This window comes from Pristis pectinata, chromosome 18 (assembly GCF_009764475.1).
Source record: "Pristis pectinata isolate sPriPec2 chromosome 18, sPriPec2.1.pri, whole genome shotgun sequence".
Taxonomy (NCBI): domain Eukaryota; kingdom Metazoa; phylum Chordata; class Chondrichthyes; order Rhinopristiformes; family Pristidae; genus Pristis; species Pristis pectinata.
Window position 1 is genome coordinate 37,676,793 of NC_067422.1, and position 23,127 is coordinate 37,699,919.

Genomic DNA, 23,127 nt, shown 5'->3' on the forward strand with positions numbered 1-23,127 from the left:
TGGAGACTTGGGGCTACATGGAATTGAGGGGGCGGTGTGGGATCTTATCACAGCCCCTCACAACCTGACTCTCCATGGACTGGAGGGTACGTAACCAGACCACATGGATCCCAGGGACTGGCAGAGACGATGCTCATTAGTATCCTTGGAAGATTCCCAGATCTCGGAGGTGGGAGGGGTTGCAGAATTCTTTGAGAAAAGCTTTGCGGAAGCACAGGAGGCGGAGTGGGTTCCCTTTGTGCCCCGTCGTTCTGTCCGGGTAAATCTGGAAGGTATTCTCGGCCAGTACGGTGCTTGGTGTTCAGAAGAGGAAAGGTTTGGAGAAGGTGTTCCCCTGTTGCTGAGGCATTACCCGTGTATGGGTTGTTACCCCACATCCCAACGAAGGCAAGCAGCCAATCATGGACCTGCTCTCCAATCAGGCCGTACTGATGCGGTGGAGGCAGGACAATTCTCACCAATTCCGTGTCCAGGGCATGAGATGTCCCCACCCCGTCCCATCCCTCAATCACCTCTCGCACCCTCCCCCCACCCCCAACCACCCCACCTCAATCCCAGCTCCACATTCCTCCCGCGTCCCAAAAATGAGCAGGATGGTAGGTTGATTGGCCAATGTAAATTGCCCCGAGTGAGCAGGTGGAATCTGTGGGGAGAATAAGCAATGACATTAGTGCAGGTTTAATATAAATGACCCACCTATGGTAGAGCAGAAGCCTCCGTTTCCGTGCAGGGTGGCTCGATGGGGCCGTTGTCAGGAACACGCCTTGCATGCGCGATCTGAGTAAATTGCCAAAACTCACTGTCCGGGATCAAACATGCAGCTACTTCACAAGGAGGTGCTGAGGGTGTCGAGAGACTAATCTGTGGGTGTGATTCACTCCTCGACTCCAATCTCTTCCACCAACACCCCCCCCCCCCCCGCCCCCATCACAAAGGGTGGCGATTGTGGAGAATTCAAGAGCAGAATTCTGCCTGCGATTATCTCCCCCTCCCCCGGTGCTCCCCATTTCCCAGAGTGTGTCCCAGCCCCATCAAATCACCCATTCCTGGAGCGGAACTAAACAGCGATAGGAGGTCGTGGGGAAGGGCTCTGTCCATCTCGGTGCTCCGTTTCTGCAGCAACTGGACCGAGAAGGGGTTTTGCCTTTGGGAATTACAATGAAGGAATGGAGTAGTCGGTGGCGAGTGCCGCCGCACAGTCCGGCACAGCAGCCCCTGCGGCCGTGGGTTCCAATCCCACCCTAGACCTGCCCACCAGCGCAGGACTGAGGGAGTGCCGCCCCGTCCGACTGCCCCCGCGGGTGGATGCAAAAGATCCGTGGTGTGTTCTTCCCTCAACAGCTAAACGGATTATCCCGCTATGTTGGTTAATTATGTGTGGGTAGATTTCAGAAGTGTGAGTGCTTTTGTAATATCAAATGGCGAACCTGCCCATTGGTTCTAAGTATCTGGAAAGCTCTTTAAGTGGAAGAACAGAGAGCTGGGATCTCTCCCTCTCTCTCTGAATCCCTCCCTCCTCCGGAAAGCTCTGATACTTGGCTAGAGTCCTCCCCGTGGGCCAACACTTGGCCGGGTTGGCGTGGGGCAGAGGTCAGGGAGTTGGGGTGGAACTCGGTTCACCTGCATCGATGCGAGGCCCGAGGTAAAAGGTGAGACCCCCGCCCCCTCCTCCCGGACTGTAACTGATGCCAAACTCCCTCCCCACAGCCAAGGCACCTCCATTTCCCTCGCTCCACTTTCTCTTCCTGCTCCCTGCAGCGTGTGGACGTTTAATGAATAAAGTACCTTGTTTGCCACCAGTGACTCGCTGTCTCTCTGCCACCGGCTGTGCTTGGCTCCGTCCTCCGCTGTGTGGAGTTACTGCTGTTGGGTTGGGTTGGGTTGGGTTGGGTTATCTCTGGAAGTCCAGATACCCGGGGGAGTCGGTGGTCCCCACCACAGTCCAAGGGGGATGGAGCAAGTGCATGATGAGCCATCCACTGACCCCTCCAGTGGTCTGTTACCCTCCACCCCCGCGTTCAGAACAACCAGGGAAGAGGCCTTTGATCTGAAACCCAACACCAGTCGGTGCTGGGCTGTGGGAAGGAGATGGGTGTGCAGCCAACATACATGTACGTGAAACCACACGTCCAGCCCGGACCTGTGTCTGGGCTCACCCAGTTTGTTGAGACTAAGGTGCGGTACAGAACCTTAAGGAGACGAGAGACTGCAGATGCCGCAATCTGGAGTTAAGAAAAAAAAATCTGCTGGAGGACCTCAGCAGGTCGTGCAGCCATCTGAGGGGAAAGGAATTGTTGACGTTTCGGTTTTTGAAAACCCCATATCAGGACTGAGGGTGGAGATGGTCAGTATAACAGGGAGCGGGGGTGGGGACAGGGGCCAGTAGATGATTGGAGGAGGAGTGATGATGGGCAGGATGGAACCAGGGAGGGGACGGGGAGGGACTGAGCTGGGGTACAGAGGCCCCTCCCCCATCTGGTCCTGGCTCCACCTGCCCTAATGGTTCCCATTCTCACCTTCCTTACTTATCAGATTCCCACACTGGGAGCCCCTGCAGTTCCTACTTATCTCCCTCCAGCAGCTATCTGCACCTTCACCCTCCCCACTCCTCGCTCCATCTGCCTCCTGTCATGTCGCCACCACCCCCCCAAGCTGGCTCGATCTGCCCATCATCCATCAACACCGGTCTCCCCCCCCCCCCCCCCACCACCATCAGTCCACCAGTCACCTCTGGCCTCTGTCTTGCCTCTCCTCCTTATACTGGCTATCTCCCATCTCCACTCGGTCCTGATGCAGGATTTTGATCCGAAATGTCAACAATTCCAGCAGATAGTTTGTTGTTACGAAGCAAATTCCACGAGAGGCCGTGCCCTCTGTAGTACGTGGATACTCGCTGCTATGCTGGCAAACTAGTAAACTGACCAAGGCGGTTACTGTGTCTACCTCACCCAAGCAGTGATCTGATCAGGTTGGTTTAGAGGATCAAACAATTGGATAGTATGTGAGAGTGAAATGACTTTGTCTGCTGGGAGCGTCCAGGACCTTAAACTCAGAGCCAGGCCTGGGGGGGTTGGTGTTGAGAAGAACTTCCTCACACAAGGAACCCTCCCCAAAAATGTGGACTCTGAGGGTCACCGGGAGCTTTCAAACATCAAGTTTAGTAGATTAGTTTGCTATCCGCATCAAAGAACATGGAGCAGCAGGTAAATGGACGAGATACAGGTCAGCACCGGTCCCATGGGATAGAGCAGCAGACAAGGGGCCGAATGGCTTCCTCCTGTCCTTTGCAGCTCAGATTACCCTTCAACCGGTTGTTGGTTTAATTAAGGGTAATAAGGTGTGCAACCTTGTGTGAAGTGAAACCAGCTCCTTTATTTAAACAAAGCTTCTGAAAACTGATCAGTGTAACTAATGCTAAGCGTCTGCAGGGAGGGACTGGGGGAGGAGTTGCCCTCTCTGCAGCTGTCAATCATTCTGACTGACAGAGTGGGCTCCTCCTTGGTTGACACTGCAGTCAGTGGCATCCGAGAGCAACAGGTCTTGGTCAGATGTAGTTTCTGGGCTCCAGGCTCTTTGCAACCAGACCATGGAAGAGGGCAGTGACAGGGGAGAACAAGGCACTTGTTAATGTCTCCGCCTGACCCCCTTCCTTGTGACTAATGTCCATCAGGAGAGGGAAATCCGCCACCCTAACCCAGTCTAGCTTGTATGTGACTCCAGACCCAATGTGGTTAATGGCTGCCTGGCCCATGGGGAATTGGGTGTGGACCTCAGAATCTGAAAAAATAAAGCTTGTAAACACTGGGCATTTAGTGTCCAGTGGTCCGGTCTGTGCAGAGGGGAGGGGCACCCTTGGGGCACAGGGACCTCAGGAGGTGCAAGCAGAGTGCGGTGAGTGAACTCTGCGCCGTGCACGGCAGTGGCCAGGGTCTCCTCGACCCTGCCTGCAGAGGGGCGCTGGGGCTGGGCAGAGAACTCACCCTGCACAGATGGTTGGCAATAAATGCATCCGCCCGCCACAGAAACAAGCCTCAGGTAGAAGTTTAACTACAGGCAGCAGTAGCCCACACCCAGAACCATCCAAAGCCCAATTCACTGTTATTTAAAAAAGTGTTATCAAAAAGAAAGTTAAATCCTCAAGCATGGGAACTTGAACCAACAGCTCCCTCAGCTGGTGAATATCCAATGCAGCCGCAGCCTCAGAATCTGAAACAGCACCTTGTGTCAAGGCTAAAGTCAGCGCTCTCGCCCGTCAGTCCACCACCTCACTGTAGTAGTATTTCTGGGCACTGTCGGACATCTTCCACCCTCCTGCCCGGAACTCGATGATCTCCAGCAGCAGGAGCCGGGACAGCGAGGAGGGCCGCTCCTGCAGCAGGAAGCCATCTCGCAAGAGGCAGAAGAGGTCGTCCATCCGCTGCGTGCTGGTCTTCTGCAGCTGCTCTCCGATACGGTGCAACTGCTGCACCAGACAGTCCACCTGGAGGGTGGGGAGCGAAGAGAGACAGGGGTCAGGGGACGCAGCGTGAACAGAGAGAGACGCAAGGGCATCAGACAACACGATCCCAGAAAGGGGGTGGGAATCTGTCAGGGTAGGTGTGAAGAGGGCTCAGAAAATTGATCTGGCACAGCAAAGAGAGAGAGGAAAACAGGCATGAGATATGGGAGAGAAATGGGGTCCCATAGTCAGTGTCTATGTTCAGGGAGAAAGTAGCAGAACCGGGCTGTCGAGCACAGAGAAAGGGACAGGGCTCAGGTAATTCTACTGTCTGGGATCACGGAGAGACAGAGCTCCAGTGATCACATGTATGGGCCTGAGTGAGCGAGCGAGTGAGAGTATGTGAGTGCTCCAGTACACTGGTACCTCACTGAGTGCACGGGCTGCCAGTGGGATCAGTGCTTTCTGTGGCTCTGAGACACGAGGTCCCAACAGTGTCGCTGTACCTGGAACCTGGTGCTGAACCCCTGCTGGTGTGGCCTCAGTAATGAATTGCCCCACACTCAGTGCGGGCAGGCTGTGGGGGCGGGTACAGGGTGGGGCAGCCGCTCAGCTCAGAGGGGTGGGGTCAGGGCTGCAGCCCGGCCGGTGGGACCACCAGGCACGGTCACACACCCAGGTCTGCGGCCCCTCGTCCAGTGGCGGAAGTGTTGCTCGCCCCTCTCTTTCTTTGGCCGCGTGGATCTCCCCAGCCCAGAGATTTGTCTCTGGGGACCAAGCTGAATGTTGGTCAACTTGTCACTGTGAGAAATGTCTGGGCGGAGGAGAGTTGTGGAACAAAGAGGAGGGGGGAGCAGCTTCACCATGTCCCAGAGCTGACGAGAGGGAACCAGAGGATCCGGGCAGCTGGGCGACACACGGAGCAGGTGCTGGCCGTCCGCAGCCACAGGTACACTCACCTTCCCAGCCGGGGGGGGGGGGTGGCATTTGGCGGGGGAATGAGATAGCCAGGGCTCAGGCAATGAGATAATCTACAGCCAGACAGAGAGGAATGGGACACTGGAAACCCAACACCGACTGTGAGACAGAGAGAAAGTCACAGACCTCAGGTCATTAGCAGCCCACAAAGAGAAGCAAACAAGAAAAACAAGGCCCACTCATTCAGCCTGTCTACAGCCAGAGATTGGCCGACATAGGCAATCAGACCGTTACTGTCTGCAGACAGTTTTATTATCTGAACCCACTCCGTCTGTGGACAGTCTGATTTTCTAAAGGGTCCTGCCTTCCCCTCACTGACAGGCAGTCTGTTTATTGCATTCTGTTAGTGTGTCCCTCCACCTATGATGGTTGACATGAACATCCGAGACCTTCTTCACTCTGACTGTAGACAGGCAGATTTCCTGAGCCCTGTCTGTGTGTCTCCATCAAAGAGGGAGGGGCAGAACGTGTAATACGTTAGGTATTTAGCCCACGAAATAAATGCAGCTGCAATGCCTGGATAGAAGGGACAGGAGGCTGGAGTGCAGCAGTGAACGGTTGTTTTGTTTTAGACTGGAGGGAAGTGTACAGTGGCTTTGATTCATGGATGTTAATGATGTGGACTTGTGCAGAAAGGGCAGATTCTCCAAATCAGCAGACGACACAAGGCACAGAGAAATGTGAGGACAGTGATAGACCAAGAAGATATACATGGCAGAGAGGTGGCAGATGAAATTTAATACTGAGATTGTGAGATGTTATGAGTTGGTAGAAGACTGAGAAGAGGCAGTATAAACTAGAGTGCACAACTCTAACCAGGATACAAAACCAGAGATCTGACGATATTTGTGCATAGTTCGTAAGGATACAGCAACAGGAGAGGCACAGAGCAAGGAGGTGAATCTTTATAAAGCCCTGGTTTAGCTGGAGGAGTGTCCCGTTCTGGACACTACACTTAAGGAAAGTTGTGTCAGAGAGGGTATGGGAAAGATTTTACTTCAATGATTTTCAGGATGAGTTGTGTGGATTCCACATGAGCTGGTGTGGGTGTCCTTGGAACAGAAGAGGTTGGGAGGGGTTTACGAGCTGGATTATTTGTGAGATGGAGGGATTTAAAGTCATGAAGGATATAGTGAGAGAAAACTGTTCCCATTGGTGGAGGCGATCAAGTCTGACGGAACAGCGAATGTAGGTGATCGGGAGGAGAAAAAAGAAGTGTCACAAGGACAAAGTTTCCACAGTGAGTGGGGGCAGGGAGAATTGGGGGGGGGGGGGGGGATGCAAATTCATGTAGCATCAAAGAGAGCTGGATAAGTTCCCGGAAGGAAAGAACACGCAAGGCTGTGGGGACAGGACAGAGCAGTGGGACCGAGCGGGGCTGCTCTCACAGACAGCCAGTATAGACTCAATGGGCCAAATGGCCCCCCCTTTGTGCTGAAACCACTCTGCGAGAGAGACAAACAGGGCACAGGAGTCATCCTGTGTGGGAATGGGGGGGGGGGGGGTGGGCGTGGTCAGAGAGGGAGTGGGCTCAGATAACTACAGCTTGCAGAGGAGCAGTCTCCTTCCTCACCTCCTCTTCGTTCTGCAGAGCGTCAGGCTGGGCAAGGCGCATCAAGCAGTCATATACGGGGTTAACCAGTGCCATCATGGGCATGTTATTGACCTGAAACACAAAGCAGGAGTGAGACCCGAGAGACAGGTGAGCTCTGACCTTCTGCCCCCCACACAGTGTGGTGAGCTACCTGGCCAGGAGACAGCGGAACAGAGACCTGCCCAGTGGCTGAGGAGGCAGACACCAGGCAACGTTCCCTGCCAGTGTGGGACGTCCCCATTCCTCCCACACACACTGCACCCGTGTCGAGAGGTGGAGGCAGCAGCAACCCGACACTCAGCAACAAACTGGGGTTACAACATGCAGCCAACACAAAACTGGTCTCTCCATTCTTCGCCATGGACAAGGGGGGGCCAAACATCCGAAGAGGACCCAGGCCTGTCCCCCATCAGCCCCCGGAACACCCCATCCCACCAGGAAGGTAACCACGGGGATCAGACAAAAGCCAGGCTGACTGATCCCCACACCCGTGCTGACATTCCGGACAATCCACAAGGCTTCACGAAACAAGCAAGACGTCCCATCGCAATCACTGTGTCTGTTACCGTGCACTCTTTAAATCAGAGCAACGTGTGCACACAACCTGGCAAACAATTCCCGTGACAAGGGCCGCATCACAGAGAATGGGAGCCTCACTCCTAGATCCTGCAGTAACAGACAGAGTTGCAATGGAGAGAGATCTGCAGACAGTGGGGAATGACAGAGACAGAGACATAGCCAAGGGGCGAGGGTGAGAGGGGCTGGGGGAGGGAGAGGGGACAAAGGGGGTGCAGGGAAGAGGGGGGCATTATAACTGAGACTCTTACAATCATTTTTTGGTGTAACACCGAGCCAGCGTTGTAACTGTGTGATACAGAGGGAGGGGAACCTGTAGGATATTATTGGTCATAATGAGGGGTGAGGTGTGAAACTGATACCTAGGGTTGGGCAGGGTGCAAAGTGCTTGACTGGCATCTTGATATGGAGGACTGGATTTGCTGTTACTACCAGTAGCTCAATTCAGAGCTGGTGTGCCAAGGAGAGCATCATTAAATGATGATCTTAGATGGAGGGCAGGTGTAACTGAGCGGGGGTTGGTACTGGGAACCAAAATTGAATAGTGACATATTAGCAGTCAGACCTCTGGACACGACAGGACCCAGTGTTCAGTGGTCCACTCTGCCTCCGTCAGTAAAGAACAGAGTACACTGGAAATACTGAAGTTTGGGGGTTCTGACAGCGGACGTGTCCCACACCACGGGGCCCTGCTCCCAAACCCTCAGGCAAAGCTGGTCCAGTCCAGGTACAGCACTGCCTCTCCCCAACAGTGGGGAAGCGTCTCGAGAGAGGACCTGTACACAACAGCGGACAAATCCAAACTGGGCAATTACTGTACCCTTGGCCAACTTAGATCAGCAGAGTAGTGGAAGGTGTTGTCAACACTTACCCCCAGGAAGCTGCTCACCACACCAATGTTTACTTTGATCTTCCCCAGGATCACTCAGCTCCCGAACTCCTCCCAACCTTGCTCTGATCACCCGAGGGGAGGCAAGAGTGACTGCCCTTGACATCAAGGCAACATTTGAATGAGTGTGGCTTTGAGACACCCTGTCAAAACCAAAGCCATGGGCATGACAGGGAAAACTGTCCACTGGCTCAAGTCACACCTCACACAAAGGGAGATCACTGTACTTGTTTACGTCAATCACCCCAGTCCCAGGATGTCCCAGGAGTTTGTTCAGTAGAGCAGTCATGGGCCCAGTCATTTTAAGCCATAAAGGTTAGAAGTGGGAATGTCTGCTGACGACTGTAAGGTGCTCAGTGCACAGCTCCAGTGAGGTGTACCGTGCTTTGGTACAGCAGGGCTTGGATGGGGAACATTTGCCCGACACGAGGCTTCCGTGAAAAGTGATGACAAGAACTAATTAAATTGACAGATGGTCCAGTCAATGGGGGGAGGGGGGGATCGAGAGTGGGGAAGAGTTTGAGTCAGTTATCATGAGGATTTTCCTGTACTGGGAGCAAAAGGCAAGAAACCACAGACTATGGATCACCCAGTCACGAACTCCTCTGAGTGATCATCAGGGTGAGTTGCACACAGTCTGGGTTAGAGGGAATTAAATATGAGCTGAGGTTACAGTTAAGAGCTGTGGAAGATTATTGAAGTGCAAAGGCAAATCAGTTCACAGCATCTTCTTGGATTTTTTAATCATATAATTCTTTTGGAGTTTCCTGCAATACATTTCCATATCATTAGCACTTCACACGTCTGCTTCATATAGTATTAGTTGGATGTTTACTTAGTTTTAATAAACTTTTAGAAGAGGTCTGGGTTGTGCTGTCCACATTAGGTGGGTTTAGTGCAAACCAAGAGAACAAGTGAAAGGGAGAACCACCGACAGACCTGGTGCTCAGCATGGGGCCTAACGGGGAAATGGATGTTGGGGTTACATAGAATTGTACAGCATAGGAACAGGCCCTTCAGCCCACGATGTTGTGCTGAACTAATTAAACGCAATTAAATACCTCACTAAACTAATCCCTTCCGCCTACACAATATCAATATCCCTCCATTCTCTGCACATTCACGTGCCTATCTAAGAATTAAACACCTCTATCGTATCTGCCTCCACCACCACCCCTGGCAGCACATTCCAGGCACCCACCTCTCTCTGTGTAAAAAAAACTTGCCCTGCACATCTCCTTTGAATTTACCCCCTCACCTTAAATGCATGCCCTCTAGTGTGAGACATTTCAATCCTGGGAAAAAGATACCAGCAGTTGACTCTGTCTAAACCCCTCATAATCTTATAAACCCCTATCAGGTCTCCCCTTAGCCTCCACTGTTCAAGAGAAAACAACCCAAGTTTGTCCAGCGTCTCCTCATAGCACATGCCCTCTAATCCAGGCAGCATCCTGGTAAATCTCTTCTGCACCCTCTCCAAAGCCTCCACATTCTTCCTGTGATGGGGGCGACCAGAACTGAATGCAGTACTCCAGATGCAGCCTAACCAGAGGGTTAAGCAGAACTGGTGCAAGAACTTGGCAGTGAAAGAATTGGTACGTATCGTTGTTGCTGTGACTGACCCTGTCAGGCTGAACATTGGAATATTGCATTGGGCAAAGGAAGTGAACAATGGACAGAACCAGTTGCTGCAAAGAACACGATTGTCAGTGCAGAACATCAGGAGAAAGATGACCTATTCCAGGGCACCAGGTGAAAGATGAGCTGTTGTCGGGGCGTAACCAGGAACCAGGGTGTGAGTGTTGCGGAGAGAGCTGTTGTGGCCGGCCCCGAGCTGCCGTTCCCAGCTGCCCCAAGGTCTGGACCCCAGCCCCGGGTGAGGGAACGCTCACCTTCAGGTAATCAAACACATTGCAGATGAAGGTGACGAGGCAGACCCAGGCATTCACCGAGTTCTCCCGGATCTGCTCCTTCACCAGGAACTCCTGCTGCAGTCGGTTCAGGACACAACGTCGGAAGTTACTGTTCCCACTCTGTTTGTTCTCAGCCTGGAAATAGGAAAAATAACACTCAGACCAGGTTGGGGGGAGTCTGACCCCTGGGTGTCCAGGAACAGTGACCCTGCCCGGCCTCAGTGAGGCGCTTGTTTCAGGGGCGGGCATTGGGTGAGAGACAACACCACCTTTCGGCTGTGGCTAGAGCCACATCCCAGAGACTGGAGAGGCCATGTCTGCTTTCCCTGGAGTGGGGGAATGTGATTGAGGTATGTGATTGAGCTACAGATAGAGGAGACAGCAGGAAACCTTTCCCCTTCGTGTGGATGTGGAAGGCATTTCCATGCTGTTTGACTCCAGGACTCCCACAATTGGGAGCCTTTAACTGCACGGCGATGGGGTTCAGATACCCTCGCTGTCACCCACTTCCTCGGGATCACCGAAGGCTCCCAGTACGGAATCCGGCCCAGAGGGGTGGAGCTGCGGAGGGGTGCAGCCAGGACCCCTCACGCCCCTACCCCTGGGGCCCACTCCCTCTGGCTGCTGGTTGTGGGGTCTTCCATCAATACTGAGGCACTGTTAACTCCAAGACCTGAGAACCATACAACTGAGCAGTAACAAGACCCGAGCCTCATCACAATAGGCTGTGGTGCTGCACTCCACAAGGCCAGAACGTGACTGACATTCTGGAGGGATCTGGAGGGTGATTCTGGTTACCGGGAGGCCCCACTTCTCTCTCCACAGATGCTGCCTGACCTGCCAAGTATTCCCTCTGTTTCTAAAGCAGAGGAAACCCCTCTACACTGCTTCAGAACAGTGGCCACGCGAGCTACTGAGAGGGCAGGTGGGTCTTCAGTTCAGCAGCTGATCCCAAGGAGATGACAGGGTGTGGGATTGCCGAGAGTAGTGAACAGAGCTCCTTGTGTGGCCAGTAAGCGCCAACACAGCCTGTTCATCCACGTTATCTGGATGGATTTCCCAAAGGACCCCACTCAGCACCAGTTTGGTGCCTCTTGCTTTAACTGTGAAGCAGGAGCCTCTGGACACAGCTGGGAGCCCCGCACCATACCTGGACAATGGTGTAGCAGATGCGGCCAGCTTCCTTACTGAACACCAGGTCCTTCATGGACTGTTCGACGATCACCGAGGCCACTTTCTCCAGGTCCACTGAAGCTGGTTCTGTGAAATGACAATTGCAGAAGTTTTTAAACTCTTTTCACCGCTGGTTTTCCCTCTGCTGCTCAGAGCTGCTCCTCCCTCCTGCAGTCACTGAGCTCCGACACTGGGAGGCGCACACGAGCAGTGCTGCTTTGGCAGCGAGGAGGGTTAAAAAGAGCAAAGGCAGGACGTTGTGGAGTTCCTGCTGCCTCACTCACCCACTCACCTTTCAGTGCCATCTTCAGCAGCTTCTGTGTGTCAGCATCGAATGACTGGATCTTGTACTCCTCGCCGGTTGAATTCTCCATGGTTCCTGCTTTGGGTCATGTGACGGACAGCCACTGGGGAGAGAGAGAATAAACAGGTCAATGGGAGGATGTCCCAGCGAGGACGCACAAGAAACAGAAGCAGGAGGAAGCCACACACCCCTCGGCCGCTGGGCAACCCAGGAAGATGCGGGCTGATCCCGTGACTTGTCCCCTACCTGCCCAGACCTCGCATCCTTCTCCTTGTCCAGGAGTCTCAGCCCTACGGATACACACTGTTTCTAAAGCACAAAATTCCAGCTATCCATAACAACTGAGGGTAACATCTGCTACAACCTCGTTCAAGGTTCACCAGCGACTGTACTGCCTTTGAATCTTTTGGTAATTGGTTTATTAAGATATTTATTTATTAGTCAGATGTACATCGAAACACACAGTGAAATGCATCTTTTACGTAGTGTTCTGGGGGCAGCCCGCAAGTGTCGCCACACTTCCGGCACCAACATAGCATGCCCACAACTTCCTAACCCGTACGTCTTTGGAATGTGGGAGGAAACCGGAGCACCCGAAGGAAACTCACACAGACACGGGAGAACGTACAAACTCCTCACAGACAGCAGCGAGAATTGAACCCGGGTCACTGGCGCTGTAATAGCGTCACGCTAACCGCTACACTACACATACCGAGATACAGCGAAAAGCTTTTGTTTGCAATGCCACCCAGACAGATCATTCCACACATCAGTGCATTGAGTTAGTACAAAAGGAAAACAGTAACAGAATGCAGAATACAGTGTTACAGAGAAAATGTAGTGTAGGTAGTTCAGCTGTTGGTTCATTTCAATATTTCAATTCCTTCACCACTATCCTGTGTTCATGGGAGTTTAGAATTAATCTCACAGCTCTTCTTCATAGGACACCTCACCTCACCCCAGGAATCAACCGACAGAACCAGTACTTCCCGGGAACCCTCTCCCTCCTGCTTCAGCTCCAATCACAGTAAGGGCCGACATTTTACTTGTTGGACCTACGCCTACGGCAAACTGCTTCTGCTTCCCAATGTTCATTAGATTCTCAACGTTTCAGATGTATTAGGTTTAACAAAAACTGGATCCAAGATTGATTGTCTTCAGAATAACTCTCATTGGTGCAGCTCTATACAAACCACCACTAATCAGAAAATCGAATCGGCTGTTTCTGGCTGTGAGACATCTCAGAGTCGGACGGCACAGAAACAGGCCCTTCGGCCCAACTCGTCCATGCCGACCTTTTTGCCCATCTGCAATAATCCCATTTGCCTGCATTAGGACCACATCCTTCTATGCCTTGCCTATTCAAGTGCCTGTCTAAATGTCGCTCAAGCGTAGTGATTGTATCTGACTTCACCACCTCCTCTGGCAGCCATTCCAGATGTCAACCACAACGTCTGCGCGCCCAGCCTTTCTCCCGGTATCAGGCACGCACCATTTGTCAAGGGAAGTAATGTTCTGCCCCCACCAAGGTGCTCCCGCCACAACTGTCGTGGGACAGTCTGATTGGGGAAGAGCAGGGAGAAGAGCCACCAAAGTCTCCAGAGAGACGGGAGACAGCCGTGATCTCCTGGCAAAAAGATTCCGTTGGCTGCAGGGTCTGAGGAAGGGGAGGGGGCGCCATCCTGACCAGACCAAGGACCGTGCACCCCATCAAGCCCAGGCAGGCAGCCTGGGGAGGGGCTGGGGGAGCAGGGAGACCTGAGGCCATGAACGGGCCCTGTCCCACTGCCCAGAACACCGGTGGGTCACCTCCCCACACCCTCCACCCAGGGCCGGGCCTGGAACAACCTCCACAAGGATCTGCAGGAGGGGCTCCATTTGGTGCTGACGGTGCAGGGTCTCTCAATGCAATCAGATCCGCACTTCGTTGACCAGCGGATGGGGACGGACTCATCCTCCCTCCTGGGGGAGGGGGGAAGAATCTGTGTAGAGAGACAGAGGGGGCGCGAGGGAGGGGGATGCCTCAGAGGGCGTGAGGGGGAGGGGTGATACACTTCGTGGTCTGCAGCTCACACTGGGCAAGGACAGAGCTGGAGTCACCTCCTGTCAGCCTCTCCTGTGGGTATCATGGAGGGGCTGGGGGGAAGACGGGATAAATGGGAGATGGAGGAGGTGGGGGAGCAGAATGGTGGACAGGCTGGTGTGACGTGATGGGGATACTAGGAGGGAGACCAGCTCTGGACAATCATTCCCACGCTGTGCTTATCAGACTGACGGCCATTAGTGCTGGGGATGGACAACTTCCAGCCCATGCAAAGCAGTCAAACAATCCCAGGTGCAGCACAGAACAGAGTTAAAGATCAGGGATACAGGACGAGGAAGCAGCGAGGAATATTTCAGCATCTCGTTCAACCAAACACAAGGAAGAAAAAAAAACTGGGAGTCCATCAGGTGTCAGAACAAGTCCAAAGGAACACCAGGATCTAAAGATTTATCGGGCACTGGAGATGGGACAGGAAGTGACAAGTACTAAGGTGATGTTCACAGGAGGGTCCAGAAACAGTGCGAAGGGGCAGGGTACAGGGCTCCAGTGTAGTGTGGATGGGGCTGTGTACACACAGACTTTCTACTCCAGACCCAACCAGTGTGGTACATGTCCCATAACAACTAAGGATCCAGTTAAAAAAAAACTGCTGGAGACAGTAGATCAGGCAGCATCTGGAGAGGGGGGAATGGACAGTCAACATTTTGGGTCGAGACCCTTCAGTTGGACTGAAAGATAGAGGGGAGCTGGCCAGTGTACAGAGGTGAGGGGAAGGGGTAGGGCAAGAGCTGGCAGGTGATGGGTGGTTCCAGGTGAGGAGAAGTGGATCAGCAGATGGGAGATAGGTGAGGGAGGGAGGGGTGGAGGGCGACAGAGGCCAGGAGGTGACAGGTGGAGGAAACAAAGGGCCGCAGATGGTGGAACCTGACAGGAGGAGGAAGGTGGATCACGGACCCAAATAATGGGGTTGGGGAGGGCAGAGGGGAACAGTAGGGAAGGGAGGGGTGTGTGGGTGACGGGCAGATGGCGTGGGAGGGGAAAGAAACCGGGTGATGGTGAATCAGGAGAGGAAGGAGACAGGGGGAGTGGGTTACCAGAAGTTAGAGAATTCAACGTCCATGCCGTCGGGTTGGAGACTGCCCGGGGGAATAGGAGGTGGTTCCTCTAGTTTGTGTTTTGACCTCACTCTGGCAGTGGAGGCCGCTGAGGACAGACAGGTCCACATGGGGATGGGGAGGGGAATTAAAATAGCTGGCAACCGGTCCGGTGACATACCTCCACCACACAGGTAGCGATCACAGCACCAACACACACACACACACACACACACACACACACACACAGTAAAAGCAGCAAGTCGACAGCAGGTTTCTCAGTGCTGATCAGGGCCAGGGTCTGGCTATAGGTTTACCCAGGGACTCTCTCATCATAACAGAACAAAGAGCACCCACAGCTAGAACCACAAGGTGCGGGGATGAAAGGTTAACCCTGTGCTCGGTTTCACAGATGCCCATGGGTCTGCTGTGTATTTTTATTCATCTGGAGAAGTGTGAGGTGGTACACTTTGGAAGGACAAACTCCAAGGCAGAGTACAAAGTTAATGGCAGGTTTCTGGGCAGTGTAGAGGAGCAGAGGGATCTGGGGGTTCATATCCACAGATCGCTGAAAGTTGCCTCACAGGTGGATAGGGTAGTTAAGAAAGCTTATGGGGTGTTAGCTTTCATAAGTTGAGGGATCAAGGTAATGATGCAAGCTATATAAAACTCTGGTTAGACCACACTTAGAGTACTGTGTCCAGTTCTGGTCGCCTCATTATAGGAAGGATGTGGAAGCATTGGAAAGGGTGCAGAGGAGATTTACCAGGATGCTGCCTGGTTTAGAGAGTATGCATTATGTGGAGAGACTAAGGGAGCTAGGGCTTTGCTCTTTGGAGAGGAGGAGGATGAGAGGAGACAAGTAGAGGTGTACAAAATATTAAGAAGAATAGATAGAGTGGACAGCCAACACCTCTTTCCCAGGACACCAATGCTCAATACAAGAGGGCATGGCTTTAAAGTAATGGATGGGAAGTTCAAGGGAGATGTCAGAGGAGGGTTTTTTACCCAGAGAGTGGTTGGGGCGTGAAATGTGCTGCCTGGAGTGGTGGTGGAGGCAGGTACATTGGAAAAATTCAAGAGGTTACTAGATAAGCTTATGGAGGAATTTAAAATAGGGGGATATGTGGGGGGAAGGGGTGAGATAGTCTTAGGTGAGGTTTAAAGGTCGGCACAACATTGTGGGCCGAAGGGCCTGTATTGTGCTGTACTGTTCTATGTTCTATATGTTACCTTCTGTCCTGAGAATCTGCTCATTCCCCATTTATAAGGCTGCCATCTGCTGCCCTGCCTGGGTGCCCTGTAGGGCAGGACACGAGGCTGGAGTTACCTACAGGTCAGGCACTCATTAACCAGCTGGGTCACTGTAACAAACTGACAGCTCGCCGGACATTTTACCAAGTTCGTCGCGGCACCTCCCACCTCCCGAACCCTCCCTCACCTGGATTTAGCCTCGCCCTGTGCTCCCTCCCTCCCACGCAGCAACCCCAGAGTTACCAGCAACCACGGTCAAGTTCGATCCCACGAAAGGCCAACCACCAACACCCCCATGGTCTCCTCCAGCTCCTGTTGGCCAGACTCCCGACTCCCCACGGAGCTGGCGGGTGTTCTGGGGCCAGCCCAGGGTGGGGAGGTGGCTGGGCCCAGCCCAGCTCCACACCCACCTGCCAGCTCAGCACCGGCGGGTGGGAATCACGAGGTTAACAGCTCCACACTGCCTTTGTCTGCTGGAGGCCAAGGGATTAATTCATCTGTTCCTGTTCAATGGAGCTTGACAAAAGGTCAGACACAATTGCTGGGACTTCCAGATCAACAGAGGAGAATAGAAAAAATACAAAGTGGGGCACCTCTCCCGTGACTGTGGATCCAGACTGGGGAACAGGCTGTCCTGGATGTAGTCCCCACACCTCAGACAAGCTCCTACCCTACTATGCATGAGCATCAATGGGCTATTTCCCCAATCTTACTCAGTGCCAACTATGGGTCGCTTGTTCACTCTCACAGACCCGACACAGAAGGTGGGTTCAGGGTCCCAGGAGCACTGCACTGTGCTCTTTCAGTTAGGATGTTAAACCAAGCTCCCGTCTCCCTTCTTGGGCACCATTGCAAGGATCTGCAGGAGAGCTCTCCCTGGCAGTCTGACCAAACAACGTGGCACCAGCTCATCAAATCACATTGGTTATTTGTGGGAGCTTGCTGTGCGCTAACCAGTTTCTGCATTGCCCACAGTACAACAATGGCAACACTTCAAAACTCTGTTGTCTGTGAAGCACTCGAGGTCATGAGAAGTGCTTTTCCCAGGACCCGTTCTCCCTGTAGATGGGAGCCCAGCTTGTTTCAAACCCACCACCCCTTTTCCCCTCCCCATCCCACCCCTCACGAGGCGAGTGTGGAAATCTGACTAGCATTAACTGTCCTACTGTGCAGACACACAGGAAGAAACAACTTACCTTCATCCAGTGACTTTCACATTAGGCAACACCTCCAACAGTGCTGCAGTACCGCGCTCCTGACAGCCCGTGTTACGGGTGTCCCTGCAGTACCACGCTCCTGACAGCCCGTGTTACGGGCGTCCCTGACAGCCTGTGTTACGGAGCTTGGAATTTGGACCCAGAAATGTCAGTAAAACTGCTGAGCCACACGTGAGTCTGTGGGTGTGAGTCAAGCCCCAGGCACCCTGCAAAGCTCACACTCCACTGGACATCCCACGGAAACCAGCCCCTGAAAACTTTGCCAGTTGTGCACAACTCACAGCATAACTTTAACAACAGTTTACAAAGACTTTCACTCTGCCCTCTCGCTGGTCCCGAGTGACCTCGGTCATCCACACATATAGGGGCACTTTCATATAGAGTAATTATATGAATGATAGAATGACCCATTAGAGACAGACAGAGACAGAGAAAGAGAGAGAGAGGGAGAGGGTGTGTGTGAGTCACAGAATGGTTACAGTACAGGAGGCCATTCAGACCATTGAGATACCTGCTGTATATAAGAGCAAAATATCTAGTTCCACAATAAGGTAAATTATTGACAATGGGACCTTAATCCACGATGGGGGGGGGGGGGGAAGAGGGGTGGGGGGGGGGGAAGAGGGGTGGGGGGGAGGGAGGGCGTGTGTGGTGGGGGGTGTTAGGGAGTGGGGTGAGGCGGGGGGTGGTGGGGTGAGGCAGGAGGGTGTTGGGGTGGAGTGGGGTGAGGCGGGGGGTTGGGGAGTGGGCTGAGGCGGAGGGGGGGTTGGGGTGGAGTGGGCTGAGGCGGTGGGGGGGAGTTGGGGAGTGGGCTGAGGCCGGGGGGGGGGGAGGAGTTGGGGAGTGGGCTGAGGCGGAGGAGTTGGGGAGTGGGCTGAGGCGGAGGAGTTGGGGAGTGGGCTGAGTTGGGGAGTGGGCTGAGGCGGGGGGGGGGTTTGTGGGGGGTTGGGGAGTGGGCTGAGCTGGGGGGGGTGGGGGGAGTGGGCTGAGCTGGGGGGGGTGGGGGGAGTGGGCTGAGCTGGGGGGGTGGGGGGAGTGGGCTGAGCTGGGGGGGGTGGGGGGAGTGGGCTGAGCTGGGGGGGGGTGGGGGGAGTGGGCTGAGCTGGGGGGGTGGGGGGAGTGGGCTGAGCTGGGGGGGGGTGGGCTGAGCTGGGGGGGGTGGGGGGAGTGGGCTGAACTGGGGGGGGGGTGGGGGGAGTGGGCTGAACTGGGGGGGGGGTGGGGGGAGGTGTCTTAGGCCGTGTTGCCCGTGGACGGGAGGGAAGGCGAGGAGCTGCGATGCCCCCAGTTGTCGAACAGCCGCCCACCTGTGGACCCCCGGAGTTGCCACCGGCTGCAGTCACCTACCTGGCGGGCGGTGCGGGGCCCCGGAGCGGCTCAGATGCGCTTGGAGTCGGGGTCGGGGTCGGGCCGCTGGGTGTAGACGAAGGCGAGGATGAGGGTGAGTAGCAGGAACAGGAGCAGCAGGAACGGGAGCAGCTCCAGCATCGAGTGCAGGTGCGGGATGGGCATCGCTGGCCGGGTCCCGGGGCACCCACAGCCGGGGGTCTGCGGCACCCTTGGGCGCTCGGAAGTTGTGGTCCCGGGACACCCTCGGGCGTTGGAAAACAAGTCTCCCTCCAGCCCGGCCCGGCCCGGCCCGGCCCAGCGCCACCGCTTCCTCCTCGTCATTTCCTTACACGTGAAACTCCGATGGGCTTCCCCAGTCCAGCCCAGCACTTGCCATTGCCCCTCCCCTTCTCCCCCCACCCTTCTCCCCCCTCTCCCTTCTCCCCCCTCTCCCTCCTCTCCCCTCTCCCCTCTCCCTCCTCTCCCCTCTCCCCTCTCCCTCCTCTCCCTCCTCTCCCCTCTCCCTCCTCTCCCCTTCTCCCCTCTCCCTCCTCTCCCCTTCTCCCCTCTCCCTCCTCTCCCTCCTCTCCCCTTCTCCCCTCTCCCTCCTCTCCCCTCTCTCCCCCTCCCCTCTTCCCCCTCTCCCCTCCCCTCTTCCCCCTCTCCCCTCCCCTCTTCCCCCTCTCCCCTCCCCTCTTCCCCCTCCTCTCCCCTCTCCCACCTCCTCATCCCCCTCTCCCACCTCCTCTCCCCTCTTCCCCCCCTCTCCCCCTCCCCCTCCCCCTCTCTCCCCCCCCTCTCTCCCCCCCCCTCTCTCCCCCCCCTCTCTCCCCTCCTCCTCTCTCCCCTCCCCCTCTCTCTCACCCTCTCAACCCCCTCCCCCCTCTCCCCCCCTCTCCCCCCCTCTCCTCCCCCCCTCTATCTCCCCCCCTCCTCTCCCTCCCCCCCTCCTCTCCGCCATGGACAGAGACGCCCAGGGCCCCGGGCCGGCGCTCAGGCTCCAGGGCTCAGGCAGGACAAGGAAGTGCGGTCAGTGTCGGGGAGACCACTGTGTGTACACAACATAGCTTGCAGAGGAAGATCCCAGCAGTGCCGGTGGAAGGGTAAAGGTCAGCCCCAGGAATTGTGCCGGGGGGGGGGGGGGGGTCTATGACATTCCTTACCAAAGGATGTTTATTACACGATCAAATCCAAACAGTACAGTGCTTCAGCTTATTCAATAGACACACAACCAAAACATCAGATGAACACGTGGTTAACTTTGTCCACCACACAGCCAACATCCTCAGGCCTCCAAGGTGCCTGTCAGTTGGAAAGTTGGTTTATTACTGTCACACGTACTGAGGTACAGTGAAAAACTTTGTTTTGCATGCCATCCATACAGATCATTTCATTACATCAGTGCATTGAGGAAGTACAGGGAAAGCAATCAGTATCAGGTTTATTATCACTGACTCATGTCCTGAAATTTGTTGTTTTGCAGCAGCAGTACAGTGCACGACATCAGTTACCAATAAGTAAATAAATAGAGTGCAAAAGAGGAATAATGAGTTGGTGTTAATGGGTTCATGGGGTTAATCTGATGGCGGAGGGGAAGAAGCTGTTTCTGAAACGTTGAGTGTGGGTCTTCAGGCTCCTGTACCTCCTCCCCGATGGTAGTAACGAGAAGAGGGTGTGTCCCAGGTGGTGAGGATCCTTCATGATGGATGCTGCCTTCTTGAGGCACTGCCTCTTGAAGATGTCCTTGATGATGGGGAGGGCTCTGCCTGTGATGGAGCTGACTGAGTCCACAACCCTCTGCAGCCTCTTTCGATCCTGCCCGTTAGAGCCTCTGTACCAGGCGGTGATGCAACCCGTCATATGACATAGGAACAGAATTGGGCCATTCGGCCCATCGAGTCTGCTCCGCCATTCGATCAAGGCTGACTTATTCTTCCCTCTCGACCCCATTCTCCTCCCTTCTCCTTGTAATCTTTGATGCCCTTACTAATCAAGAACCTATCAACCTCCGCTTTAAATACACCCAATGACTTGGCCTCCACAGCCGTCTGTGGCAATGAATTCCACAGATTCACCACCCTCTGGCTAAAGAAATTCCTACTGATCTCTGTTCTAAAGGGACGTCCTTCTATTCTGAGGCTGTGCCCCCTGCTCCTAGACTCTCCCACTGCTGGAAACATCCTCTCCGTGTCCACTCTATCCAGGCCTTTCAATATTCAGTAGATAGGGCCCAAAACTGCTTACAATATTCCAAATATAGTCTGACCAATGCCTTATAAAGCCTGAGCAGTACATCCTTGCTTTTATATTCTAGTCCTCTCAAAATGAATGCTAACATTGCATTTGCCTTCCTTACTACCGACTCAACCTGCAAGTTAACCTTTAGGGGATCCTGCACTTGGACTCCCAAGTCGCTTTGTCAGAATGCTCTCCACCGTACATCTTTAGAAATTTGCAGGAGTCTGTGATGACAGACCAAATCTCATCAAATGAAGTAGAGCCACTGGTGTGCCTTCTTCGCGATTGCATCAATGTGTTGGGCCCAGGAAAGATCCTCTGAGATGTTGATGCCCAGGAACTTGAAGCAATAACAGAATGCAGAATAAAGCGTTACAGGGAAAGTGCAGTGCAGGTAGACAATAAGGTGCAAGGCCATAATGAGGAGGTTGTGAGGTCACGAGTCCATCTTTTTGTTCAATAGTCTTATAACAGTGCTTTCAGGCTTTTGTATCTTCTGCCCAATGGAAGAGGGGAGAAGAGAGAATGTCCGGGGTGGGTGGGGTCTTTGATTATGTTGGATGCTTTGTTGGAGGCAGCGAGAAGTGTAGACGGAGTCCATGGAGGGGAGGCTGGTTTCTGTGACGTGCTGGGCCGTGTCCACAGCTCTCTGCAGTTTCTTGCAGTCCTGGGCAGAGCAGTTGCTGTACCAAGCCGTGATGCATCCGGATAGGATGCTTTCTATGGTGCATCTGTAAAAATTGGTGAGGGTCAAAGGGGACATGCCGAATTTTAGCCTCCTGAGGAAGTAAAGGCTCTGGTGAGCTTTCTTGGTCGTGGTGTCTATGTAGTTGGACCAGGACAGGCTATTGGTGATGTTCACTCCTGGGAAGTTGAAGCTCTCAACCCTCTCGACCTCAGCGCCATTGATGTAGACAGGAGCGTGTGCACCGCACCCCTTCCTGAAGTCAATGACCAGCTATTTGGTTGTGTCTGTAGACTCCTTCTCCATGGACACTCTTGCTTGGACATAACCCTGAACAGGGGACCTTAAGAACACTAGCTGTTGAGTGGAACAGAACCAGGAATAAATATATCTCCCCTCTCCACTCTCAGACCTGACGCAGGGTCTCGACCTGAATCATCAACTATTCCTTTCCTCCCCACAGGTGCTGCTCCATCCGCTGAGTTCCTCCAGTAGATTGATTTTTGCTCCATGAACAATTAGATTTAGTAGGTGCTTTCCCTCTGTGTGTGAAACCTAACAGGCTCCTCATCTAACCCATCCCTGAGGGTGCCCACTGCAGGGAGGGGGGACTATTTACTCCATGGGGTGTGTGGAAGAGGGCAGTGATTGGAGTAGATGGAGATCCTCACAGCTCTTGCTGAGGCCCTTGCTCCCTGTATGGAGGGAGAGCTGGACCCATTGTTATTAAGCACTGTTGCCCCTGACAAGGCTACGTGGGCAAAGTCCACAGCTGTCTGAAATGCTCAACAGTGTGGGATGTTTCCTTAAGTCATAACAGGCCCTTCAGCCCACATGTCCATGCTGACCATTGTACTTAAATATACTCGTCCCATTTATCCACATTAGGTCCCTAGCTTTCTATGCTATGGCAATTCAAGTGCTTGTCTAGATATTTCTTAAATGCCGTGAGGTTATCTATCTCCACCACCTCCTTCTCAGGCAGTGTGTTCCAGGTTCCAGCCACCGTCTGTGTGGAAAACTTCCCCCTCAGATCCCCTTGAAACCTCTCAACTTTCACCTTATACCAATGCCCTCTTGCTAATGGCACCCACCAAGGAAAAAAGGTTCTTATTATCCCGTATCTATCCCCCTCCTACTTTTGTATACCTCTCAGCCTCCTCCACTTCAGGGAAAACAAACCCAGCCTTACGATAAGATGGACGACCTCACAATCTACGTCGTTATGACCTTGCAGTTTATTGCCTACCTTCACTGTACTTTCTCTGTAGCTGTGACACCTTGCAGTCTGTATTGTTTTTACCCTGTACTACCTCAATACACTGTGTAATGAATTGATCTTTATGAACAGTATGCAAGACAAGTTTTTCACTGTACCTCGGTACATGTGACAATAGTAAA

General features: G+C 53.7%; 1 protein-coding gene across 1 annotated transcript; it reads right to left on the bottom strand.

The window, feature by feature from the left end:
• Positions 1–3,130: 3,130 nt before the first annotated feature.
• On the bottom strand, positions 3,131–19,138 carry mif4gdb (MIF4G domain containing b). Its single transcript, XM_052032923.1, has 6 exons — positions 18,822–19,138; positions 11,854–11,968; positions 11,539–11,648; positions 10,368–10,523; positions 6,990–7,082; positions 3,131–4,480 (listed from the first exon to the last, which is right to left on the bottom strand). The coding sequence occupies exons 2-6, from the start codon at positions 11,933–11,935 to the stop codon at positions 4,253–4,255; spliced, it is 669 nt and encodes a 222-aa protein (XP_051888883.1). The 5' UTR covers positions 11,936–11,968; positions 18,822–19,138; the 3' UTR covers positions 3,131–4,252.
• Positions 19,139–23,127: the final 3,989 nt, after the last annotated feature.

Excerpts from the sequence above, each read along its gene's own strand:
- mif4gdb (XM_052032923.1), bottom strand. The coding sequence starts at position 11,935 with ATGGAGAATTCAACCGGCGAGGAGTACAAGATCCAGTCATTCGATGCT. Across the intron at positions 10,524-11,538 it reads TCTGCTACACCATTGTCCAG|GCTGAGAACAAACAGAGTGG; the intron begins GTATGGTGCGGG and ends TCCTATTTCCAG. Across the intron at positions 4,481-6,989 it reads CTCTGCAGAACGAAGAGGAG|GTGGACTGTCTGGTGCAGCA; the intron begins GTGAGGAAGGAG and ends CCCACCCTCCAG.